General features: G+C 42.0%; 1 protein-coding gene across 1 annotated transcript in view; it reads left to right on the top strand.

Annotated features, from left to right (window-relative positions):
* LOC124775580 (G-protein coupled receptor GRL101-like) overlaps positions 1-23,453 on the top strand; it is a 373,429-nt gene that overhangs the window by 138,228 nt on the left and 211,748 nt on the right. The window contains exons 8-9 of the mRNA XM_047250411.1: positions 20,583-20,705; positions 20,991-21,107. Of these exons, the coding sequence (XP_047106367.1) occupies positions 20,583-20,705; positions 20,991-21,107 (240 nt within the window). The remainder of the gene's footprint in view (positions 1-20,582; positions 20,706-20,990; positions 21,108-23,453) is intronic.

Here is a 23,453-nt window from a genome sequence, read left to right as displayed (position 1 = left end):
AGAATTCTCCCAACTTTTCACGTCCATGTGACCAGACCAAGAACATGTCGTCGATTTAACGGTAAAAGCAACTAGGAGCCATGTTCAGGGCATGTCCTTAAAGTACTCCATAAACAGGTTGGGTATAGCTGGAACTAATGGGCTTCCGAACGCAACGCCAACGGTGTTATTAAAATATTCTCCAAAATACAAAAAATACGATGACATCCGAGTGTGCATAAATAAAGCTACAACATTGACGTCAAATAACTGGGAGTACCCTTGATGGAGATGCGAGTGAGTTATGATATATGATATCTGACCAAAATATCTCGGCGATCCTATGGTGCTCTCAGCGGGACGTAGAGGTGTGTTCTCCTTGTGAAGCTTTGGAAGGCTATACTTCGTAGATTGTTCAAGTCCCCATGGGCGGAGATTTTTTATGTCATTCTCCTCCGGTGGGGAACTCTTGAGATGACCTTTAGCCTCAGTTATATTCGGCCTTTTTATGGAGTAAATTGGGAACATGCCCTGAACACGGCAAAGCCTAGTTGCTTTTACCGTTACCTCGAAGACACGTTTGTTGTCTGGTCACATGGAAGTGTATGTCTGGGAGAATCCTGGTACCACATCAACGATATCCATGACAATATCAAGTTCACGACGAAGGTAGAGACGCATAGAACCTCGCCGTTCCTTAACGTCCTCGCCCATCGTCAGGCAAGTTTATGTCTCAGTCACAGTGTTTACTGGAAGTCCACCCATATGGACCAATATCTGCACGCCACTAGCTATCACCAGCCGTCGCAGAAACGTTTGTTCTGTGGACCTTGGTTCACCGAGTGGAAGCCGCCTTAGACGCTGAAAACACTCCGAAGCAACTGAGACACTGAAGGGAAATATTCAAGGAAAACGGCTACAACAATCGTCAGATTTCGCAACTCATCTTTCCAGGACCACGGAAGCACAAGGACCCAGAGGAGGACCCTCAAAAAATAAAAAGAAACATTCGACAGCTCATGAGGCCTGTGAAAAACGACGTAAGCTTCAGAACGACAGACTTGTATGAAATACCGTGTGGGTGTGCACAGTTTTATGAACAGCGCTGTGTAGAAGACGAGAGATACTTTTCCCTTCGGTTTACTGAGCAATCAGCGGTAGTAGAGCATGCTCTAGAAAACGGTGATCGTATTGCTTTCGAAGAGACATGTGTTATTACAAAGACTAATAACTTCGGGATAAAAATTTGTGTCATCACCCTCGATGAAGACGGCGGCCTGCAGCTAAGCACGGATTCTGACCCTGCCATCGAAAGGCTGGAGCGGGCGCGGAGGGCGCGCAGCGATAACATTGCTTTATGTGGCGCTGGAGACAGCATCAGTGACGTCACAGAAGGCAGCGTGGCTATAGAAGGACAGTAGCAGCAGCCAAAGGCATAGGGACCTCTAGACAATAGCCGCGGAGTACCCGGCCCAAAACTCGTGAATTTGAAACCACTAGCCGCGGCTGGATGCTCGAGAGAATTTTAACAGTATTTGATGTGTTTACATGTATATATTTTCTTGAGCAAAAACATGTCCAATTTTTAAAATGAATGTATGACAGTTTTTTATTCTTTCACTTTTCGGCAGCGTAGAAAGCTGTGGCACAACATGAATCATGAATATTGCTCTGACCCATTACGAACTTTCTAGCTGATATTCGCTTACTTCTGATGCTGTATTACGACTATAGTGGTGCGGATGGTACCATGTAATCTCACTTTCAACGTTCGGTATTGTACTAAGCCAGAATCCATAGTGTTGACATTCCGTCTAACCTGAAAGCATTACCATTTGACGGTGACATTTCGTTCCATTCGGCTGACATTCAACGTGAATGAGCTTTCCTCTGTCACTGTCACAATACTCTTCTCACAGCCTTTTTAAAGTTAAGGACTGAAATAATTTGGCTAAAACATTTTGGGTTTTAGACCACATTGTTATGAAACAACTCTCTTTGCAGAGACCCCCTTCCCTCAAAAAGACCTCTGCAAAGACGGTAGAATCATTGATATTCTAGTTATTGTTATTGTTTCGTAAGGATTCGGCATAATACGAAAAGGGATACGTATAATATTTATCATAGGTACGATGAGAAACGAAGTGAGGAAGAAATCATCTAAGCAAAATACTGTCTAAAGTCTACAGGTAAAAACAAAAAGTCATTCTCCGTAGGGTCATTCGAGACGGATAGGTAGACTGTTAATAAATTATTAATATATTTTATTACCAGTCACCTATGAGAAGAGAAGTGTAGAGAATGCCCAAATGAAAAATATGGACGGAAAGACATAGAGGCAAAATAAAACAAATACGGAAGAAAAAACCACTTGCCAACATCATGTATCGAACCATCAGATAAAACGTATAAGATACGTTTATTCATACTTTCAAACCTTCTATAAGTTGCTCATTAGAGCAGTGGCTGCACAATATACTTTCAACTCCAGGCATCACGATAACGATAACGCACTACCACATGCTGTTCTTTACGCTAACCCGTCCGGTAGCTAGTTTTAAAAATAATACACGTAAATATAAGAAATTTTATTACTTTTGAAACTAACGAAAAATGTTTTCCATTGTTTGCTTTTGTTTTACTGAAATTGCAATACATCGTAAGGATAAAAGTTGGCGTCTATTTCCTTTTTGAATATACCAGTTTAAATATAATATAAATTACCTGTAATGCTATGTGCTGTTGCACACGCAGATCTGCTACCAGGTACACATACAACATTTGTTCATAAGCACATTACTTGCTCAGAAAATGGTGAGATATTGCCGTGTTCCAAACTACGGAATAAGTAGTTTCGTGAACTTAGATCAAAGCCTTGAAACAGTCGCTTTCGTCATCTACTTCACCACTGCTTTTCACATGAACTGCAATCGATTTCGAAAATAAAAAGCTTCAAATTGTTGTACAAAATGTAATAATCCACCTCCAGTACGCGCTAAAATATATCATTTGAATATAATTCATTTCATGCACCCACGTACAGGTTTGAAACCACCGATATGTTCAGAGCATCAAGATCAAATATGAATGTGTTCAAAATACTTACGGGAATGCAACCGAGTGACGTCTTCAACGCTACCAATTGTTCAGTCTGAATTAATTTGAAAAGATACGGTGTTAATATTTGATCGAGCGTACCGAAATCCGACAAAAAGGGCTGAGAGAACGACAGAAAACCCCGTGAAGCGAAGATCCTTGTCACAAAAGACTGTCATGAATCTAAACACTTACAGCACTGTTCCTCCTAGACCCCCTGGCATTTAGAATATCCATAATGAAGGTGTCCCTCTGGTGCCTACTGCCGGTAATATATCGTGTAGCAGAATATCTTGCTATTCTGTTACACGCATTAGTAGACTGATGTGTGATTCACATTAGGAAATAAGTGGATTTCTCACGTCAGTTAGAAGGACTGTGTTTGAATAACTCTGATATTTTAGTAAGTTATGATTTGGTCTCTCTTCTCACTCGCTCTTCTCTGATTCGTTACTGTAATTGAAGTTAAGTCTGGTGTAGAATTAACTGGCCTACGAAATCTGACTTCCATTTACTGTTCTGTGAGCAGACAGATGTAATTTCGTTGGGGCACCCTTTGAAATCTATAATTGGCAATTTGCCATGGAATATTCCGAGGCAAGTGTCCTGGAATCGCCGGGAAACTTGCGTGATTCTTTTTTCTTTTTTTGGATACATTGACGATGCTTAAGTTGTTTTGCCTCATGAAAATGAGAATTGTACAGAGTTTTAGGAAATTTGAAATCAATCCACCTTAATGTTTGCTTCACTATGAAGGTGGAAAAGTGTGGTTGTCATCCATTCCTTGAGGTGTTGGTCTGAGGAAGGTTGACTGTTCGTTTTGATGTCTCATTTATAGTTTCCTATACTCACATTGATTATCTTTAGACTGACAATTATCATTTGGCTCAGCATGATGGGTGCTTCCACCCTGATCAATAATGCCCGGGTCATCTCAAAGCCTAAAAACTTTTCAACTGACTTTCCGACATAATGGTTACGGTGAAAAACCGAAAAGGTGTGCGTTGCGCTATCGACCAACGGTGAACGGGATTAATGATGAAAATAACTAAGGTGGCGGTTGTCTATGGTCTATTTGTCTTACGTAAGTAGCATCGCTTACAGGGTTGGTAGTATTCTCCGGACACACGGCGTGAAGTGTTTTCCGAATACCATTCGGTACTGCGGCCTTTTAAGGATCTGTAAAGGAGGGTGTGGTTTGCCTGAGGCGGATGTCTACCTTACCCCATGCAGTTGTGGCATGTCAAACATTGTTCATACCATCAGGACCTGGAGGACCGATGTATAGAGCATTGGCGTCACACACACTTACAATGTCCGACCAAATCGGCCATTTCAGAACATTGCTTTGGTCTCGGTCATCCACAACATGTAACACCACAGAATTTCTGATGGGTACTTTCAGCTTTTGGGATAGGGTTCTTGAAGAATCAGCTAAGATTAAATTAGCAACTGATCTCATAAATAGAAATGGATGTTTTTGCTTAAGTTCTGCTTTGAACCATGTTCCCTCTCTGGTAAAACAACAGAGGGACAGAGTTAATACTGCATGATCACATGTTGTTAGTTAATATTCACTATCGAAAACTTCTAACGTTGTTCATCTTTAGTTGTGTAGTGTTGCTAGCTATTTACATCGTATGTGTGTGTGTGTGTGTGTGTGTGTGTGTGTGTGTGTGTGTGTGTGTGTGCGCTTGTGGATGTGTGTGTATTTTTCTTGCATATGTTATATTGAGGTTGTTGGTCGGCATAGTCCCGCCCCGTCTGAGGATTTATATTTCCTTGCATAGCGCTTTCTCGTTGCATATGTGACTTGAAAATGATGGGGCATTCAACCGACAAAGTATAGGCGATTGTCGAAGACATTACCTGGCTGCAACTCCTTAAGTTGTCTGAACAATTTCCAAGCCGAGGGAAACTCAAAATTCGCAAGCTTCAATCTGTTACGGGTGGTGTTTGTAGTCAGAATGTCAAGCTACGCACCGTCATCGGCCCACAGCTTCACCACTGAGATACCTATTAAATCTACAAAGCTTACAGACCAGTCTTTCAGCAGCACCATTACAGTTTTTATAGGCTCAGGATTTTGACACGTGGCAAATAAATGTTTTCAATCCACAACATAGTGCTTTCTGTCATTGCTGTTACTTTCCTCTATCTGTGTGTTTCTACTACTTGCCTTTAGATGTGACCATTTTTTATTTACCAAGCGAGGTGGCACATTGGTCAAGACTGCCCTCGAATTCTGGAGGACAGTGAGTCAAATCGCCATCCGATCTTTCAGATTTATATTTTGCCCAGTTTCCACAAATAGCTCAATGTGGAATCCGTTATGGTACCTTTGGAAAGTATCGTCTGATCTCCTTTCCCATCCATCGCTATACCGAGTTTAATTTCCTTATCCAGATTTGTCTAATTCTTTCCTGCTCTCCATTTCTGAAGACGTCGTCATCGACGACACTTCTAGGCCTAATCTTACGTACTTTTTCCTTCAATTTCTGTTTTCCATTGTTGTAAAATGGTAGAACGTTGGCGTTCAAGGAAACGTTATTGTTGTGGTGCTCGGTACAATGACTGGTTTTACGTAGCTGTCCCCACTGGTGCTTCATGCTTAATCCCTGAAACTTGCATTCATTTGAAGGTGATGACGTAGTCTATCAGTGGCGTCCCTCTACAGTTGTTACTCTTCACAAATCCCTCCATTATCATCTGGACGATTTCTTGATGCCTCGCGATGAGTCCCACATACCGACCCCATCTGCTTGTCAATTTGCTCCTCAAATTTCTTTACTCCAAAATCGACTTTTCTTTCGTTAACCGGTCTGTCTGTTAAACGACCCCTGAACTGTCACCAGTGGAGATTGAAATGAAACGTCAGGACGATAGTAGATTTGTTCAGTTAATTTCTTTATGCCAGTAATGGCCACAGTGCATCAGAAACAGCTTGGTGGACGCATCCAGCTGCCCCTAATGCAAAACAATAGCATTGCTGACAGATCAAAGAGTGGGGCTGAGCGTGGCGTCACTCGAATGCCGCTGTCAGCGACATCTCTGGCTGCGACTGTGACGACAGCGCGGTAGCGCAGGTGATAATGGCAGTGAACTTTCTCCAGCAAGCGGGCGGCACCCTCGTGACTCGGGGCAGGCTGCGCTGTTTGTTTTTCAAACAGGGGACACTGTACTGCATTCCAGGATGTCACTCTGGGTGTCAAATGATGGTGATGTTTAGTTTGTGGGGCGCTCAACTGCGCGGTCATCAGCGCCCGTACGAAGACCTAATCTTCCACACAGTCCAATCGACCGCTTTCACGAATGATGATGAATCATGAGTACGGCACAAACACCCAGTCCTCAGGCAAAGAAAATCCGCAACATAGCCAGGAATCGAACCTGGACCCCCATGATCCACAGGTAGCAACGCTAGCCACTAGACCACGAGCTGTGGACTGTTGGGTGTCAAAGACTCGTGCTTTAGGCTGTGGTACTGATACGGGTTTCATTTAGTACACGCTCCAAATAGTGTTCGTTTAGGTCATAAGGCAAGTACTCTAAACATTTTCGTGATTGAAAGTAAAGAAAGGCTTCCGTCATTCTGCTAGCGTATTGCAGCGTCGTTTGTTGCTATACCGCGCCCAGCTGGCTCCACGTCGAACGTCAATGGGTCGTGTTTCGCTTTGCAACGTGTAACACTCTGACCTGCCTGCGGCTGGCTCTGTTGCAACTCATTTCCGCACTGGCTTATTTTTTGAGCGAATACGCTACATATCCATCAAATCTGAAGCATTCTTCTGTATTACCACGTTTCAAACAGCCGTTTTCTTCTCGTATCTCGTATTATTTTATTCGCGTGTACGTTCCACTTCCCGAAAATGCTACACTCTCTACGAATACCTTTAGTAATGTCATCTTAACAATTAACTTTATTTTTGATATTATTAAAGTCTCATTTTCTTAATACCTTCCGCTTTTAGTGTCTCATTTTCTAATCTGATTTCCGGAAGTGCACCTATATGAATTCGATTACATTCCATTAAAGTTGTTTTAAAGACGCTAAAATTTCGTTCAATTGATCTGCTGTCTTGAAAGCATTATAGTTTCATTTCAACCTCAAAGCTTTAATCTCCTTCCCTGAACTTTAATTCGTATCCTGATTTATCCTTGATTGCCTCAGCTACTTGCTTAATGTACAGACTGAATGACACGAAGTCCATGACTGTAGTCCACGGCTCGGTCCCTTGTCAACTACCGCCTCCTTTTCGTGTCCTTTGACTCATTACAGCAGTCAATTTTCTGTACAGGTTGCAGAAAGCTTCGCACCCTGGGTTGTATTTCTCCTATCTTCATAATTTCAGGAAAGTATTGCAGTCATAACTGCGACAATATTTCTCTGCAGGTATCTTTTTCAAAATACTATAAACGTAAGTTAGCGTTTCTTCAACCTGTCTTCCAAGAATAAGGTCAGTATTGTCTCACGTGTTCCTACGTTTTTTGATATTTCAAACTGATCATCTTTATACTCGTCTGTAAACAATTCGTATCAGTATTTTACATCCACAACTTACTAAACGTTGCCATTTGATAATTCATGGTTTCTAAAATAACAGGACGCGAAATCGAATTTGAACAACTCACCTTTAATGTATGCCACGTTCAGAAGAAAAATGTTTACATACCACGTCTCGTGTAGGTGGTGGAAGGTATATTTGTAGTAAGATTACGCTCCCCAAGGACGGGAATTCATCCCTCGGGGTCTTGCAGGCTCACGATCGATCTCCAAGGCATTAGCTGCGACAATAGAGCCATTACCTAGCAAACCGCAGCGCAGCAGCCGCAGGAATTATAACTAGGGCACGTGATGCAGCAAGCGGAGCGACACCAACGTAGCGTACGAAAAGCGTGTTCATTGTCACTCGCTATCCTTGTATCCCTGTGGAAAGTAATACGTGTCCTTCTTCATGTTTTCTTCTGTAATCTCATGCCTGAATTGAGTTGAATAGAGGAAAAAGGAAACGAAATAAATACACTGCTGTCCATTACTTACGGATCACTGGGATTTATAAAAAGTACCGCCTCACCGCGCCGCTGTAAAAATTCAGCTGCGTCGGGAAAACAAAAATATACGTGCCACATGATAGTATGAGGCAGCTAAGGACACCTGCAAAAGATCGTTTGGGCAGATGTTTCTGACAAAATGATTCTGACGAGGAATCCAAGGAAGGTGGTTTTATTGGAACCGAAGTCTGAACCAGAATTGGAAAATCGTTTTTTTTTTGTATCAGTAGTTACGTAATTATGATTCCTCAATTTCAAGAACTCTGCGTAAAATTATCATTTTATGTAGTCAAACAATCTAATTACGTTAATTGAAAGTTTCAGTGTCTAATAGAAGTACCTACACTGAAAATAAAAATTAATGACGTTTCTTTGATTTAGGATTCCACGTATTTTCAAACGATCTAACAGTGTTCAGAAAGGATAGGTTAAATACAGCTGGTGGTGTATTTACTGCAGTCAGAAGTAGTTTGCCTTGTAGTGAAATTGAAGTAGATAGTCCCTGTGAAATAGGATAGGTAGAAGTTATACCTGACAATCACCCCAAACTATTAAATGGATCGTTTTAACAACCCTCCCCCCCCCCCCCTGCCCCATTCAGAAGATGTAGTTGGTGAACAGTTCAAACTTGAGTCTCATTTCAAATAGGTACCCCACTCATACAATTATAGGCGGTGGTGACTTCAATCTATCCTCGATATGCTGGAAAAAATTATACGTTTAAAGCCGGCGGCAGGCATGAAACGTCATCCGAAATCGTACTGAATGCTTTCCCAGAAAATTATTATGAACAATAGTTCATGAGCCCACACGAATCGTAAATGGTTGAAAAAGCATACTTGACTTCTTAGCAACAAATATTCCTGGACAAATAGTTCCGTGACGAATACAGGGATTAGCCACCACAAGGCAGTTGCTGCTAGGCTGAATGCCGTAACACCTACTACCGCAAAGTATATCTATTTAAAAAGCTGATAAAAATGCTCTTAATGCCGTTTTAAGGGACAGTCTTCACTCCTTCCGATCTGGTCAGGTAAGCATACAAAAGTTTTGGAATGATTTCAGAGAGATAGTATCGACAGCAATTGAGAGATACATACCACATAAATTAATAAGTGATGGTCCTGATCCCCCATGGTACACAAAACGGGTCAGATCGTTGTTGCAGAAGCAGCAGAAAAGGCATGCCAAATTTAAAAGAATGCAAAATCCCCAAGACTGACAAAGCTTTGCCGAAGTTCGAAATATAAAGCGTACTTGCTTTTAATAATTTGCACAACAGAACTCTGTCTGGAAATCTGGCAGAAAACTTAAAGAGATTCTGGTCATACAAAAGCACACCAGTGACAGGGGACAAACAATACCTTCACTGCGCGATAACACGCGTGAAGTCACTGATGACAGTGCCACTAAATCAGAGTTATTAAACACGGTTTTCCGAAACTCCTTTACCAAACAAGACGAAGTAAATATTCCTGAATTCCAATCAAGAACAACTGCCAAGATGAGAAACTAGAAGCAGATATCCTCGGAGTAACAAAGCAGCTTAAATCAGTTAATAAAGGCAAGGCCTCCGGTCCAGACTGTATAATAGTGAGGCTCCCCTCAGAGTATGCTGATAAAATAGCTCCATCGTTAGCAATTATATACAACAGCTCGCTCACAGAAATATAAAAAAAAAGGTTCAAATGGCTCTGAGCTCTATGCGACTTAACATCTGAGGTCATCAGTCGCCTAGAACTTAGAACTTATTAAACCTAACTAAACTAAGGACATCAAACACATCCATGCCCGAGGCAGGATTCGAACCTGCGGCCGTAGCGGTCGCGCGGTTCCAGACTGAAGCGCCTAGAACCGCTCGGCCACTCCAGCCGGCAGAAATATCCATACCTAAAGATTGGAAAATTGCTCAGGCGACACCAATACCCGAAAAGGGAAGTAAGAGTACTCCGCTCAATGACAGGCCCATATCACTAACGTCGATCTGATGTAGAGTTTTGGAACATATATTGTATTCGAACTTTATGAAGTACATCGAAGAAAACGATTTATTGACACATAGCACGGATTCAGAAAATATCGTTCTTGCGAAGCACAACTAACTCTTTATACTCATGAAGTTATGAGTGCTATCGACAGGAGATGTGAAATTGATTTCACATTTCTAGATTTCCAGAAGGCTTTTGACACTGTTCGTCACAAACGTCTTCTAACCAAACTGCGTACCTATGAAATATCGCCTCAGTTGTGCCACTGGATTCGTGATTTCCTCTCAGAAAGGTCACAGTTCTTAGTAATAGATGGAAAGTCATCCAGTAAAACAGAAGTAATACCCAGTGTTCCACAGGGAAGTGTTATTGGCCCTCTATTGTTCCTGATCTATATTAACAACATAGGAGACAATCTGAGTAGCCGTCATAGATTGTTTGCAGATCATGCTGTCATTTGCCGTCTTGTAAAGTCATCAGATGACCAAAACGAATTGCAAAATGATTTAGATAAGATATCTGTATGGTGCGAAAAGTGGCAATTGACCCTGAGTAAAGGAAAGTGTGAAGTTATCCACATGAGTACTAAAAGAAATACGTTATATTTAGATTACACGATAAGTCACACAAACCCGAAGGCTGTAAATTCAACTAAATACTTAGGGATTACAATTACAAATAACCTAAATTGGAACTATCAAATAGATAATATTGTGAGTAGAGCAAACAAAAGACTGCGATTCATTGGTAGAACACTTAGAAGGTGCAACAGGTCTACTAAAGAGACTGCTTATACCACGCTTGTCCGCCCTATTCTGAAGTATTGCTGTGCGGTGTGGGATCCGCATCAGGTGGGACTGACGGATGACATCGAAAAAGTACAAAGAAGGGCAGCTCGTTTTGTATTATCGCGAAATAGGGGAGATAGTGTCACAGACATGATATATGAATTGGAGTGGCAGTCATTAAACAAAGGCATTTTCGTTGCGACGGGATCTTCTCATGAAATTTCAATCACCAGTTCTCTCCTCGATTGGGAAAACATTCTGTTGGAACCCACTTACATAGGAAGAAATGATCATCACAATAAAATAAGAGAAATCAGGGCTCGAACAGAAAAATTTTTACCGCGTGCCGTTCGAGAGTGAAATGGTAGAGAGACATCTGGAAGGTAGTTCATTGAACCCTCTGCCAGGCACTTTATTGTGAGTAGCAGAGTAATCACGTAGATGTATTTGAAGATGTACTTCTGAATAAAGGTTTTTTCATATTTACCGGTTTCTCACTTCATGTAGCATGACATAGATTGAGAATGGTGTAGTAACACTTCTATCTTTTTCTCATTGTTCTACAGTGTTTACGGATTTTAAATGTCCTGCCAAAGAAAGTGAAGCGCCCAGAACGCGGGAAAGGAAATATGAATACGACGCCATTCATCAATAGTCCATGCTTTCTGCCAATGGCACCTCGGCCTTTTGTGTTATTGTGCTACCGGCAGGCTACGCATGGAACGGTAATTCTCTGAGTGAACTGTTGCTAGCCTCAGACACACAGAATGTTGCACGGAATCCTGGCACAGATTCGAAGAGATTACGATGTTCTTGGAGCACAATACGGCGATCGTGCATTGTAGTTGTCAGATGCGATCGACCGGGACGTAGGCCTTCATTTTCCCTTACAGTCTGAAGTCGGATCACTGTCACATCCGAGTGCTCCACAAATCTGGATATCCACTATTGGACCAGCTGGTCAAGTAGAGAACCGCAATAAATCCCCTTTCAAACACTGTCGTGTGCTGTGAACGCTCCCTCACATGAGTACGCGGCATCTCTGTTTCTTCCGTAGTGATCGCATAAGATCTGACACTTGTCACGTCCCTTGCATACACTACCACGGCTGGTAATAGCACTAAACATAACAAGACTAATGCACTGCCACAGAGAGTTGCAACTCTAACAACATACATACCTGCCGATGGTGTATACTTGTACGAAGGTAGGCTGACATCCGACCATGCCTTCTTCACACTTCTCTTAATCATCGTCAGCAGCGGCAGACAGATGCCGATGTCTTACACATAGAATAACTCAACAGTACACGAATGACTGAAATTAAAGACTAGCTATGAAAACCTTTCGATCTTCTGGTCGTCACGTGAAAGGTGCTTGTTGTATATTTATATTTCCCCCATCCCATACATTCTTCTATTTTACATAAGGCGCTTAGAGAAAATTTTATTAATCCACACAACAGCGCACATACATGAGGCGATTACCAAACAGCGGCACTCCTTTTTCGTCGGCCGAGGCAGATAGGGAGAAAGCATCGTAAATGAGCATAGAGCTGACACCGTTATCGCTGCTATCAGATGTTTTGATTTTTGAAGTTTGAAGTTCAAACTCTGAATCTTCACCTTCGGTAAAATGTATCTTCCAAAATAACAAAAATCCGAGGTTAAGAAATTTCGCAGTCAGCACCAAATACTCGTTACAGCTGTAGTTCTGAACAGATCAAAACGTCGTATGACATTACATGTTGCCAGATAATTGGCACCTTAATTGGCAGCACACAGAACATTACACAATAGCGTAACAGGCAGTAGCATCGTTATCTGGCCTTAATTGGCCGCAGACGTCCGTCCGCCAAAGCGCAGCCTAAACTCTTTGAGGGGCAAGAATATTTTTTTAAAGGAAAAGATATGATTTTTCAAAATTATAAAACTTCTTAACAAACAAAACAATTTATTTTAATGTAGTTTTACAATATTTTGCCCACTTCTTTAATTATAAGCAGTTACATTGTGGTTACCTCTGTTAACCGCCGCCGGCCGATGTGGCCGAGCGGTTCTAGGCGCTACAGTCTGGAACCGCGCGACCGCTACAGTCGCAGGTTCGAATCCTGCCTCGGGCATGGATGTGTGTGATGTCCTTAGGTTGGTTAGGTTTAAGTACGTTCTAGGGGACTGATGACCTCAGAAGTCCCATAGCGCTCAGAGCCATTTGAACCATTTGTTAACCGCCGCCCATAATATTTATTTGTTGACAGACTGCGACTGGTGAAATGAAAAAGATTTCTTAGGATATTATTTACACAAGCAGCTCACAGCTACATTATTATTGAGACTGAAATGTCTAAAAGCAAGTTTTGCCTTTTGTTAGACAAAGAGACACATTACATGTTGAACACACCAGTCACTCCGTGTTCCCACTCACATTTCTAGTTTTTCTTTCGTTAATTTTCCTGTATGAATTAGTAACTTCAAATTATATGTATATTCACCACACAGTATCCACATTTCATACCGTCTTTCATAGCCCTTCTCCTCATTTACTACGCCATTGAGCTTCTAGCTCTTAATTTTTCCATTGAATGCTTTTTGATAAGGTCGATAGTATTTTGCAAATCTTTCATCGAAATTTCAACAAATGGCCTAATTCTATAGAGCTTGTCAAAATCGGTCTGTCCTACTTTAGACATCATCAAGTTCTCATTTGAATGTGCGTGACTCAGGAGAAAACTGAATCGTTTTACGGTCATCAATCCTCGTATATATGACTAATTTACATCTGGAGATGATGACCGGTAAGCTCAATAACTTGGTAATTTTTTGACATTCATAAATACATCAATGTTTAAGATATCTCTGATCTTCAGTAGTTTGGGTGAAATACTTCCCTAATTTGTGGCAATGTTATTGACGTGAACTGTTACATATTTTACCACTTTAACACTAAAAAAATTCACCAAATATTTTACATCTACATACATCTACATTTATACTCCGCAAGCCACCCAAAGGTGTGTGGCGGAGGGCACTTAACGTGCCACTGTCATTACTTCCCTTTTCTGTTCCAGTCGCGTATGGTTCGCGGGAAGAACGACTGTCTGAAAGCCTCCGTGCGCGCTCGAATCTCTCTAATTTTACATTCGTGATCTCCTCGGGAGGCATAAGTATGTGGAAGCAATATATTCGATACCTCATCCAGAAACGCACCCTCTCGAAACCTGGAGAGCAAGCTACACCGCGATGCAGAGCGCCTCTCTGGCAGAGTCGGCCACTTGAGTTTGCTAACCATCTCCGTAACGATATCACGGTTAACAAATAACCCTGTGACGAAACGCGCCGCTCTTCTTTGGATCTTCTCTATCTCCGCCGTCAACTCGATCTGGTGCGGATCCCACACTGATGAGCAATACTCAGGTATAGGTCGAACGAGTGTTTTGTAAGCCACCAACTTCGTTGATGGACTACATTTTCAAAGGACTCTCCCAATGATTCTCAACCTGGTACCCGTGGTAACGAATGAAAGTTCTACATCTACATCTACATCTACATGGATACTCTGCAGATCACATTTAAGTGCCTGGCAGAGGGTTCATCGAACCACCTTCACAATTCTCTATTATTCCAAGCCCGTTTAGCGCTCAGAAAGAATGAACACCTATATCTTTCTGTACGAACTCTGATTTCCCTTATTTTATCGTGGTGATCATTTCTCTCTATGTAGGTCGGTGACAACAAAATATTTTCCATTCGGAGGAGAAAGTTGGTGACTTGAATTTCGTGAGAAGATTCTGTCGCAACGAAAAACGCCTTTCTCTTAATGATGTCCAGCCCAAATCCTGTATCATTTCTGTGACACTTTCTCCAATACTTCGCGATAATACAAAACGTGCTGCCCTTCTTTGAACTTTATCGATGTACTCCGTCAGTCCTATCTGGTAAGGATCCCACACGGTGCAGCAGTATTCTGAAAGAGGACGGACAAGCGTAGTGTAGGCAGTCTACTTAGTAGTTCTGTTACATTTTCTAAGTGTCCTGCCAATAAAACGCACTCTTGGTTAGCATTCCCCACAACATTTTCTATGTGTTCCTTCCAATTTAAGTTGTTCGTAATTGTAATATCTAGTTGTAGCTATAAATGAAGATAGTATCTGTTCCCGAAGAACAGATGGTACCTGTTCATTCGGGAAGAGATACTACCTTCATATACAGTTAAAATATGGCTACCCGGCCTTTGACCTTCTTGGCGAACGCACACGCTATGCCCAAACTCGTACGGGACATGGTAGATTAATCGGCCATGAGTAATGAGTGCGATGAGCAAACATCTATTAGGGGGATTAGGAATGTAGTGGTGTGGACATGTCGGGAATGTGGGCCTAACGGGGAGCGCGCAAGTGGTAAATTCCTGTAGGCGCACTATCCTCTGTGCCCAAGATGGATAGAGCGTCTGTCCTGTAAGCAAGAGATCCCGGGTTCGAGTCCCGGTCGGGGCACACACATTTTCAACATGTCCCCAGTGATGTATATCAAAGCCTGTTTGCAAAAAATTGGCTCTGAGCACTATGGGACTCAACTGCTGAGGTCATTAGTCCCCTAGAACTTAGAACTAGTTAAATCTAACTAACCTAAGGACATCACAAACATCCATGCCCGAGGCAGGATTCGAACCTGCGACCGTAGCGGTCTTGCGGTTCCAGACTGCAGCGCCTTTAACCGCACGGCCACTACGGCCGGCGCCTGTTTGCAGCTAGGGTGTCGATTTAATTATCATTTGAACCTAGTTGTAGCCTGGATGCGCGATGGTTAGCAGCACTAACCAAGATTAAAGAAACAAGAATATGAATAGTCTCACCTAACTAATGCATTGAAATTCTTTGGCATGAATAAAATGACGTATGATAATAGTTACTTGAAAATAAAAGTAGTATATATGAGAAAACTCTGATACTCAAAACATCACCAAATAAGTCAGGCGAAACCGCTGCAAGCCAGCAAACGAACGGTAATGTGCCAACAATACGAAAGCGAAACGTGTGATATCCAGTTTCATGCTATATAGCGAGAACTCTTTTAACTAACTGCGTTCCTCAGAGCGAGAAATGCTGTCATAGCCAGCTACTACGCGTCTTAAAATAGTTGGTTAACATCGACAGCCATCGGCCCTAAAAGAGCGGAGTCTCCGAGATAAATCAGTGTTATGGGCACTGTTGCCTCGCGGAACAAGCGGAATGTAATCGAAAATGTGTTGATGCACAGGTCAGGAAAAATGCTGCTATCATCTCTAAATTTGTTTATGGGAAGGAGAAGCGGACAACAATGCTGATTTCGACGACGTAAAAATCATGAAGTGTGCTCTTAGATAGCAATTTCTGCTAACTACACTACTTGATCAGACGTATCCGGATACCTGGCTGAAAATGATTTACAAGTTCGTAGCACCCTCCATCGGTAATGCTGGAATTTAATAAGGTGTTCGCCCAACCTGAGCCTTGATGAGAGCTTCCACTTTCGCAGGCATACGTTCAATCAGGTGCTGGAAGGTTTCTTGGGGAATGGCAGCCGATTCTCCACGGATTGCTGCACTGAAGAGAGGTATCGGTGTAGGTCGGTGAGGCCTGACCCGAATTCGAAGTTCCAAAACTCCAAAAGGTGTTCTGTACGATTCAGGTCAAGGCTCTGTGCAGGCCAGATCATTACAGGGATGTTATTGTCGTGTAACCACTCCGCCACAGAATGTGCTTGATGAACAGATGCTCGATCGTGTTGAAAGATGCAATCGCCATCCCGGAATAGCTCTCCAAAAGTTGGAAGCAATAAGGCGCTTAAAACATCAATGTAGGCCTGTGCTGTGATAGTGCCACGCAAAACAACAAGGGGTGCACACCCCCTCCGTGAAAAATACGACCACACCATAACACCTCCGCCTCCGAATTTTACTGTTGGCACTACACACGCTGGCAGATGTCGTTCACCGGTCATTCGCCAAACACACAACCTGCCTTCGGATCGCCACATTGTGTACCGTGATTCGTCACTCCACACAACGTATTTGCACTGTTAAATCGTTCATTTTTCACCCACCTTACACCAAGCGAGGCGACGTTTGGCATTTACCGGCGAGATCTGTGGTTTATGAACACCCGCTCGACCATGAAATCCAAGATTTCTCACCTCCCACATAACTGTCATAGTACTTGCAGTGGATCCTGATGCAGTTTGGAATTCTTGTGTGATGGTCTGGATAGATATCTGGCTATTACACATTACGACCCTCTTCAACTGTCGACGGCCTCTGTCAGTGAACAGATGAGTTCGGCCTGTACACTTTTGTGCTGTACGTCTCCCTTTACTTTTTCACTTTACTATCACATCGGAAACATTGGACCTAGGGATGTTTAGGAGTGTGGAAATGTCCCGTACAGACGTATGACACAAGCGACACCCAATCACCTGACCACGTTCGAAGTCCGTGAGTTCCGCGGAGCGCCCCATTCTGCTCTCTCACGATGTCTAACGACTACTGAGGTCGCTGAGATGGGGTACCCGGCAGTAGGTGGCACCACAGTGCACCTAATATGAGATACGTATGTTTTTGGGGGTGTACGGATACTTTTATTCACATAGTGTATAAAGAGCAACAGAGATACAAACTCTGAGCAATTCTTGTTGACAAGAGTACAGTTCAACAGCGAAATTCCTAGCGTAAACAGACTGTCTAGGTGATTGAGTTGTGTTTCTCATCTCGTGCGAACAGAAACCAGACTGTCACTTTGTTTTTTAATTGTACCTGTCTACTTATTGTGTGTCTTCATCCGCATCGTCACCGCAGTGTTTTTATATTTTAAATTCCACAACAAAGCCCAGAATTCCAAGGGCAACGAAATTACACTTAAACTGCGAATATAATACGACACTGATGAGTCAGCTTGCTTGGTCTTATCTTGTATTATGCTTCTTTGAGAAAAAACTTATAAAGAAACATTAAAAAACCTTATATTATGGTAACCTGCCGTTGTGCGGTTGTCAGTAATATTACGAACCATATCTACTTATTTAAAGAAATTGCACGTGTCTCAGTGAATTCTACAGTAAAATTTTTAACCAGATGGGAAAACATGTGGCCATTGCCTACAACTTTTAGTAAACGTTGTTTCAGCATCTCGATCTTGACATATTTATTAGGTCGCACCTGCAAAGCAGTGACCAGATTTCCAAACTGAACCGCTGTCGTACTTTTCTTATAAATCTGTGTCAGTGACGCAGATATGGACCTGCTCTGCGACACAAATCGTGTCACTCTTAGCACTTGTAGTCTGAGTTAAAAGTTTGGAAAGCTGCGCCAGACAATGATATGTGTCTACTTTCCGTATAATTTGTTTCTCTCTTCACAGCCCGCGATGACCAGCGTCGTCGTCAGATTATCGATTTCAGTCAGTGGTCACCATCTTCAGATCCACAGGAAACAGGAGAACCAAATACAATTATTGGGCAACCTACGATTTAATGTAAAGATGTTACTTTCATATAAGTAAAATACATGAGCTTACAAATATGAACAAGCATTCCTGTTTAAAATTTAAGCCAGAGTGGCATTTGTGTGTTTGTAGTAGTTTGTGTTCTTTTGACACCCAGTGTATACTTATGAATAATTCTGTACAGATAATGTTCGACATAGGCTCTATGCAGAATCTGCCAAGGGTAAACACGCAACAGTCCCGGTGAGAGACTTGAACTGCAAGGTGAATTCCAACAACATAAGAAAAGCTTACACTTGCTCGAGTTATTGGCCGTCAGAGACTCAGAGCAGTTGGTCTGTGTATCACACATCGAGCTCACGACTACGCAGAAATTCGCCTGTTTCGTGCGGTTTCAGTTTTTATAATGCATCGGGTGTCATTTTCGTCGACTGGACGGAAAATCACTAATGTTCCTTAGTTATTCGTCCTATCACACGTTTGTGGAAGAGAGAGAGAGAGAGAGAGAGAGAGAGAGAGAGAGAGAGTTAAGTGAAACATTACCGGAAAAACGCAGAACGAGGAAAAAAAGTTAAGCTTCACGTCCACTACTCTGAATTTAGCACTGGTCCTCCCAATTGCGAGTCCAGTGTCATAAACTGCGCCACCTGTCTCGATCTCGTAGAAAGAGGGAGCGCACGTTAATGGTAGTGGAACCCTGGTGTGGAGGGCATTATGCTTTTTATGCAAATGCACATTTCAACCCGCACGTCTTCATTGGTAGCCAGAAATTATTCTACCTACCGGAGACAAACTGGAAACACATATGACAGGGTCCATAAGAACAGTTCGCGAGAGTCCTCTTTATCGAGCGGAATGCTCGTCTCCGCATGGAGCTACCGTTTCGGGTGAACACCGTGCCGGGGAAGATAGCCGAAACACTTTTAACATCTTAATGTTCGGGTAATAAGTTGTCGTCTCTTTAATCTAAGGATAGATGGTCAATGCAGCTAGCCGTTATCTCTGTGTAATGTCTTGTCTGTATAGACGTGTATCTGTTGTCTTTAAGAACCCTTCACCTTCACACATAAGTCTATACAGTAAAGTAAGGCCCTCCCAGTTCTTGGCTGATCCGTGATAAGACAGGCGAAAAATTAGACTAATGGAGGATTATTAGTATTATCTCTATTTTCATTCGCTCTTTCTCTTTCTCTCCTTTATCTATGTATAGTTTTTAATATAAGATTTCATTACGTGATATAGTGATAAAAAGAATCAACCAAATAGAATCTTTGGTGTAGTCCTTCGTCTTGGTAATCAGCGGCTGGCTTGCTGTAAGACATCTTTATATTTATTTTTACTGTTAAACACTGCAGCCAGTCGTGAGAATCAATCGTTTGGACAATTTGTTCCTTTTACGAAAGATTGAGAATTCCAGATGTGTACGAAGCCTTTTTGGACGATTTAACACAGACTCAGTGATTGCAGGCTCTCTTCGACACAGCTGAAACTTCCCCACTAATTACAGGGCCAACGTGGTCAACAAATGATTCAGAAAAAACTCATTCGTTCATTCACTCCAGGACAAAAAAGTCACAAGCCTTATTTATGGAGGAAATCGTGTATTAAATCCATCTCCATTACATGTCAAGATCTCCTGTGATTCCACGACTTAATTATTTTCCTTTTACAATCTCTTTTTCTTCAAAACAAACCGCCAACGGCACAAATGTTAATTGGCTCGCTTTAGCGAGAAGAAAAGCAGAATATGTATCTCTCATAAACACGTCAATCCCTCGACAGAACTCCAGAAGCTGTCCTAGTTACCACTCTAACAACCATGGAGAATGCATATATGCATCTCTGTTATTTCAAAGAATAAATGCACTGGAAAATACTTTGGCGTCGACGAGCTGTCGCCGCATATATTACGAGAAAATCAGATCAGATAACTTTTCCAAAGTAAATGAATGTGGATAGTTTGATAGAAAATGATTAATTGGTGCGTGGTGGAGGGTATTTGCTATGGGGACATTACAATCTGACTGTCCTGCTAGATTTCTCTAAGTGAAATCTACACAGGTGTAGAATGTGTGATGAAGAACAGGCTGCTGTAAGCAATACAATACAATACAATAAAACGGTTCTTTAAGATCACTATATAGTGGCCAGGTGCGGAGAACAGCCTGGTGCGCTTTCTTGACGTGTCGGTGCCACTGCCCACAGCGTCGTCGTCTGTGGTCCTGACGGGGAAGTGGTTCACGTGCTCCGAGGGCCGGATGGTCCCGCAGGAGCTGCGCTGCGACTTCAAGTGGGACTGCCTGCTGGGCGAGGACGAGGAGGGCTGCGGTGAGTCTCTCGGCGTGTGTCAACTGAGCTGCCACCGACACGCACACACACTCGCACAGTACGACCAAACCTTTTCCTATGATGACAGCTTAAATAACGGTTTTCCACACTGAATGTTTGCATAGGGTAACCATCATTGCTTTCCATTAGCTATAGTTGCTTAAATAACGAGGGCAATGGCCCCTGATATGTTTACTAGTGATCAGTTGGTAACGTATTTAGTTGATCCTTAGGCCGAGAATTGGTGAAAGTGGAAACTAACACAGAACACGAAATTTTTTACAGAACGGATCCCGTGTTCTAAAAACGAATTCACGTGCAACAATGGCCAATGTATCCCTATTGAAAGGCAATGTGATTTGAGATTTGACTGCTGGGACAAGAGTGACGAATTTAACTGCAGTAAGTACTCTCGTATAGATACATTTTACTACATTATAAATCCCATAAGTCGATTGCAGAGTGTAAAATGCTATATTATTTCAAAAATCACGAGGTGTTAACTTCGTGTCATTATAAATATTTTAACTACTATGGATTCTGCATCATTAATTCATTATGGTTACTATTTTCACTGGCATAAGAGTTTAGATATTTAACAAGCTTTTATGTACATGTTTTACTTACACTAAGGTACTTTGAAATGTTAAATAACTGAAAAACATTTTAAGTATCATGTTGCGTCTTCTTTTACAACGTAAAATTCTGAGACTAGTATTTATTGCTCTTATTGCCTCCAAACATGTATACGTTCCTTGGCAACATTATTTCTGTCAGTTATTTATGTACAGTAAACTGCGTAAGTAGAATCAATTTTTTCATGCATTTTTTAACTAACTACAGGCTCAACGGGACAGAATAGTTCTTGAGGTGAACCATTCGCTTCATTACTTTACATTCCACTCAGTTCCACAGTCGACCGTCCAAACGCATAAATGCTATTGGCACTGCTGTAGATATTTTCCAATTTTATGATTAATCATATCTCTGAGCCTCAACTTTATTTTTGCATTTGTAATACCATGAGGGATTGTTGTTTGCATCTTAATAGATCCCTCAGTTATAGACTGAAGGAAAGAAGGAGCATTAGGATTTAACGTCGCGTCTACTACAAGGTCCGCCGGCCGTGGTGGCCGTGCGGTTCTAGGCACTTCAGTCCGGAACCGCGCTACTGCCACGGTCGCAAGTTCGAATCCTGCCTTGGGCATGGATGCGTGTGATGTCCTTAGGTTAGTTAGGTTTAAGTAGTTCTAATTTATAGGGGACTGATGACCTCAGAAGTTAAGTCCCATAGTGCTCAGCGCCATTTTTGAACTACAAGGTCCCTAGAGACGGTCAGCTCGGAACTGAGTAAAACTTAAAAGATTTAAGTGTGTACTGTAGAAATTGTTCGACGAAGTAACGCATCAGCACAATAGAGTAGTTACTCGGAAGTCTCTAATCATTAGACAATGTGCGGTACCTCTTTCAGTTCCTCCTCTTCGCATCACAAAAACGCATAATCGATACCGACTGAGGAGCGTGCGTAAGCAATAAACGGGGCGAGTTATTCATAAAAAATATATTGCTAGGATCGCACCGCTGCAGTGAGTCAAAAATCACTGTTACAAGTACTTTCCTTCTGCTTCAATTCTTCGAAATGAAGGGAAAGTCAATCATTCAAATTTATGCTAAAATTTTCAGAATTTAGACACCTTATGCGCCACATGATACGCCGATATCACGATGTAAGTATATCCCTTACGAGGTAGGATGATAATTGTATCTCACAGTAAAGCAGACACAGTAAAGGAACCGCCTAACTACAGATGTTTAAAAAAGATTCATCCTATTTCACATGAGTGTAGCTTCTACGTGAATGAAGACAGAAACTTAGTGTGAGTTGTAACTTCCGCATAGAACTGCATATATTGTTTAGTGGTAGCACATGGAACTTTGAGGGGCGTTTTACAATTACGTTTTATTTCCTTTTCACAAAGGTTCAATTAGCCGTCCATCGAATGCCTGAAAAACACCTATACAATGGTTTCACCTGTTCCTTACTTGTATGAGAGCTTGTCTGAAGCTAATGCATTCACGGTGCTTGCTTTATGTATGCTGCGTCGGTCTGCATCCAAAGTTATTTGAGCAGAAGGTACATATATAAGTCTTTAAGTGAAACCTTACTCTGTGAACAAGCAATGTTGCAAATGGCGTAATTCCAAATCCGTACGCCGCTTACGTATGAGGAACTCCAATGCCGTACTCTCGACGAAAATAGCACCTCACAGTTTTAAGTGAATAATATCTGTGTTGAAATGCAGAAGCAAAACGCCGTTTGTTACTGTGTTACCGCCAACTAGACCATACAAACATCGGGTAATGTGCCACAAAGCGGGAGATCTAGCTGCACTAGAGAGACCCCAAACAGCGACCACATGACAGGCAGCCTACATACCGATTTAAACTTTTAGCTACGACAGGGAAGTAAAAGTTCTTGTGAATTCGGATGAATCTGCTAGAAACAAACTGTTTAGTACGGATATTGAGAAGAATTTGTTTCCAGGTGTGGCGGAGAACTGAATTTCTGTCACGGAATTATAAAAACGGAATTATAAAAACTATAAATCTTTGATGTGCTATTTCTGCGCAGAAACAATTTCCATGACTTTGACACAAACGTAGATGGTATTGCAAAGTTCGGGAGATTACCTGCAGCTTCATCAGATGTCATCTGATATGGAGATATACTCTCCATAAAAAAGTGCA

Source organism: Schistocerca piceifrons, chromosome 2 (genome assembly GCF_021461385.2).
Source record: "Schistocerca piceifrons isolate TAMUIC-IGC-003096 chromosome 2, iqSchPice1.1, whole genome shotgun sequence".
Taxonomy (NCBI): domain Eukaryota; kingdom Metazoa; phylum Arthropoda; class Insecta; order Orthoptera; family Acrididae; genus Schistocerca; species Schistocerca piceifrons.
Note: the sequence above shows the minus strand (reverse complement) of the source record. Positions and strands in the feature narration are given on the sequence as shown.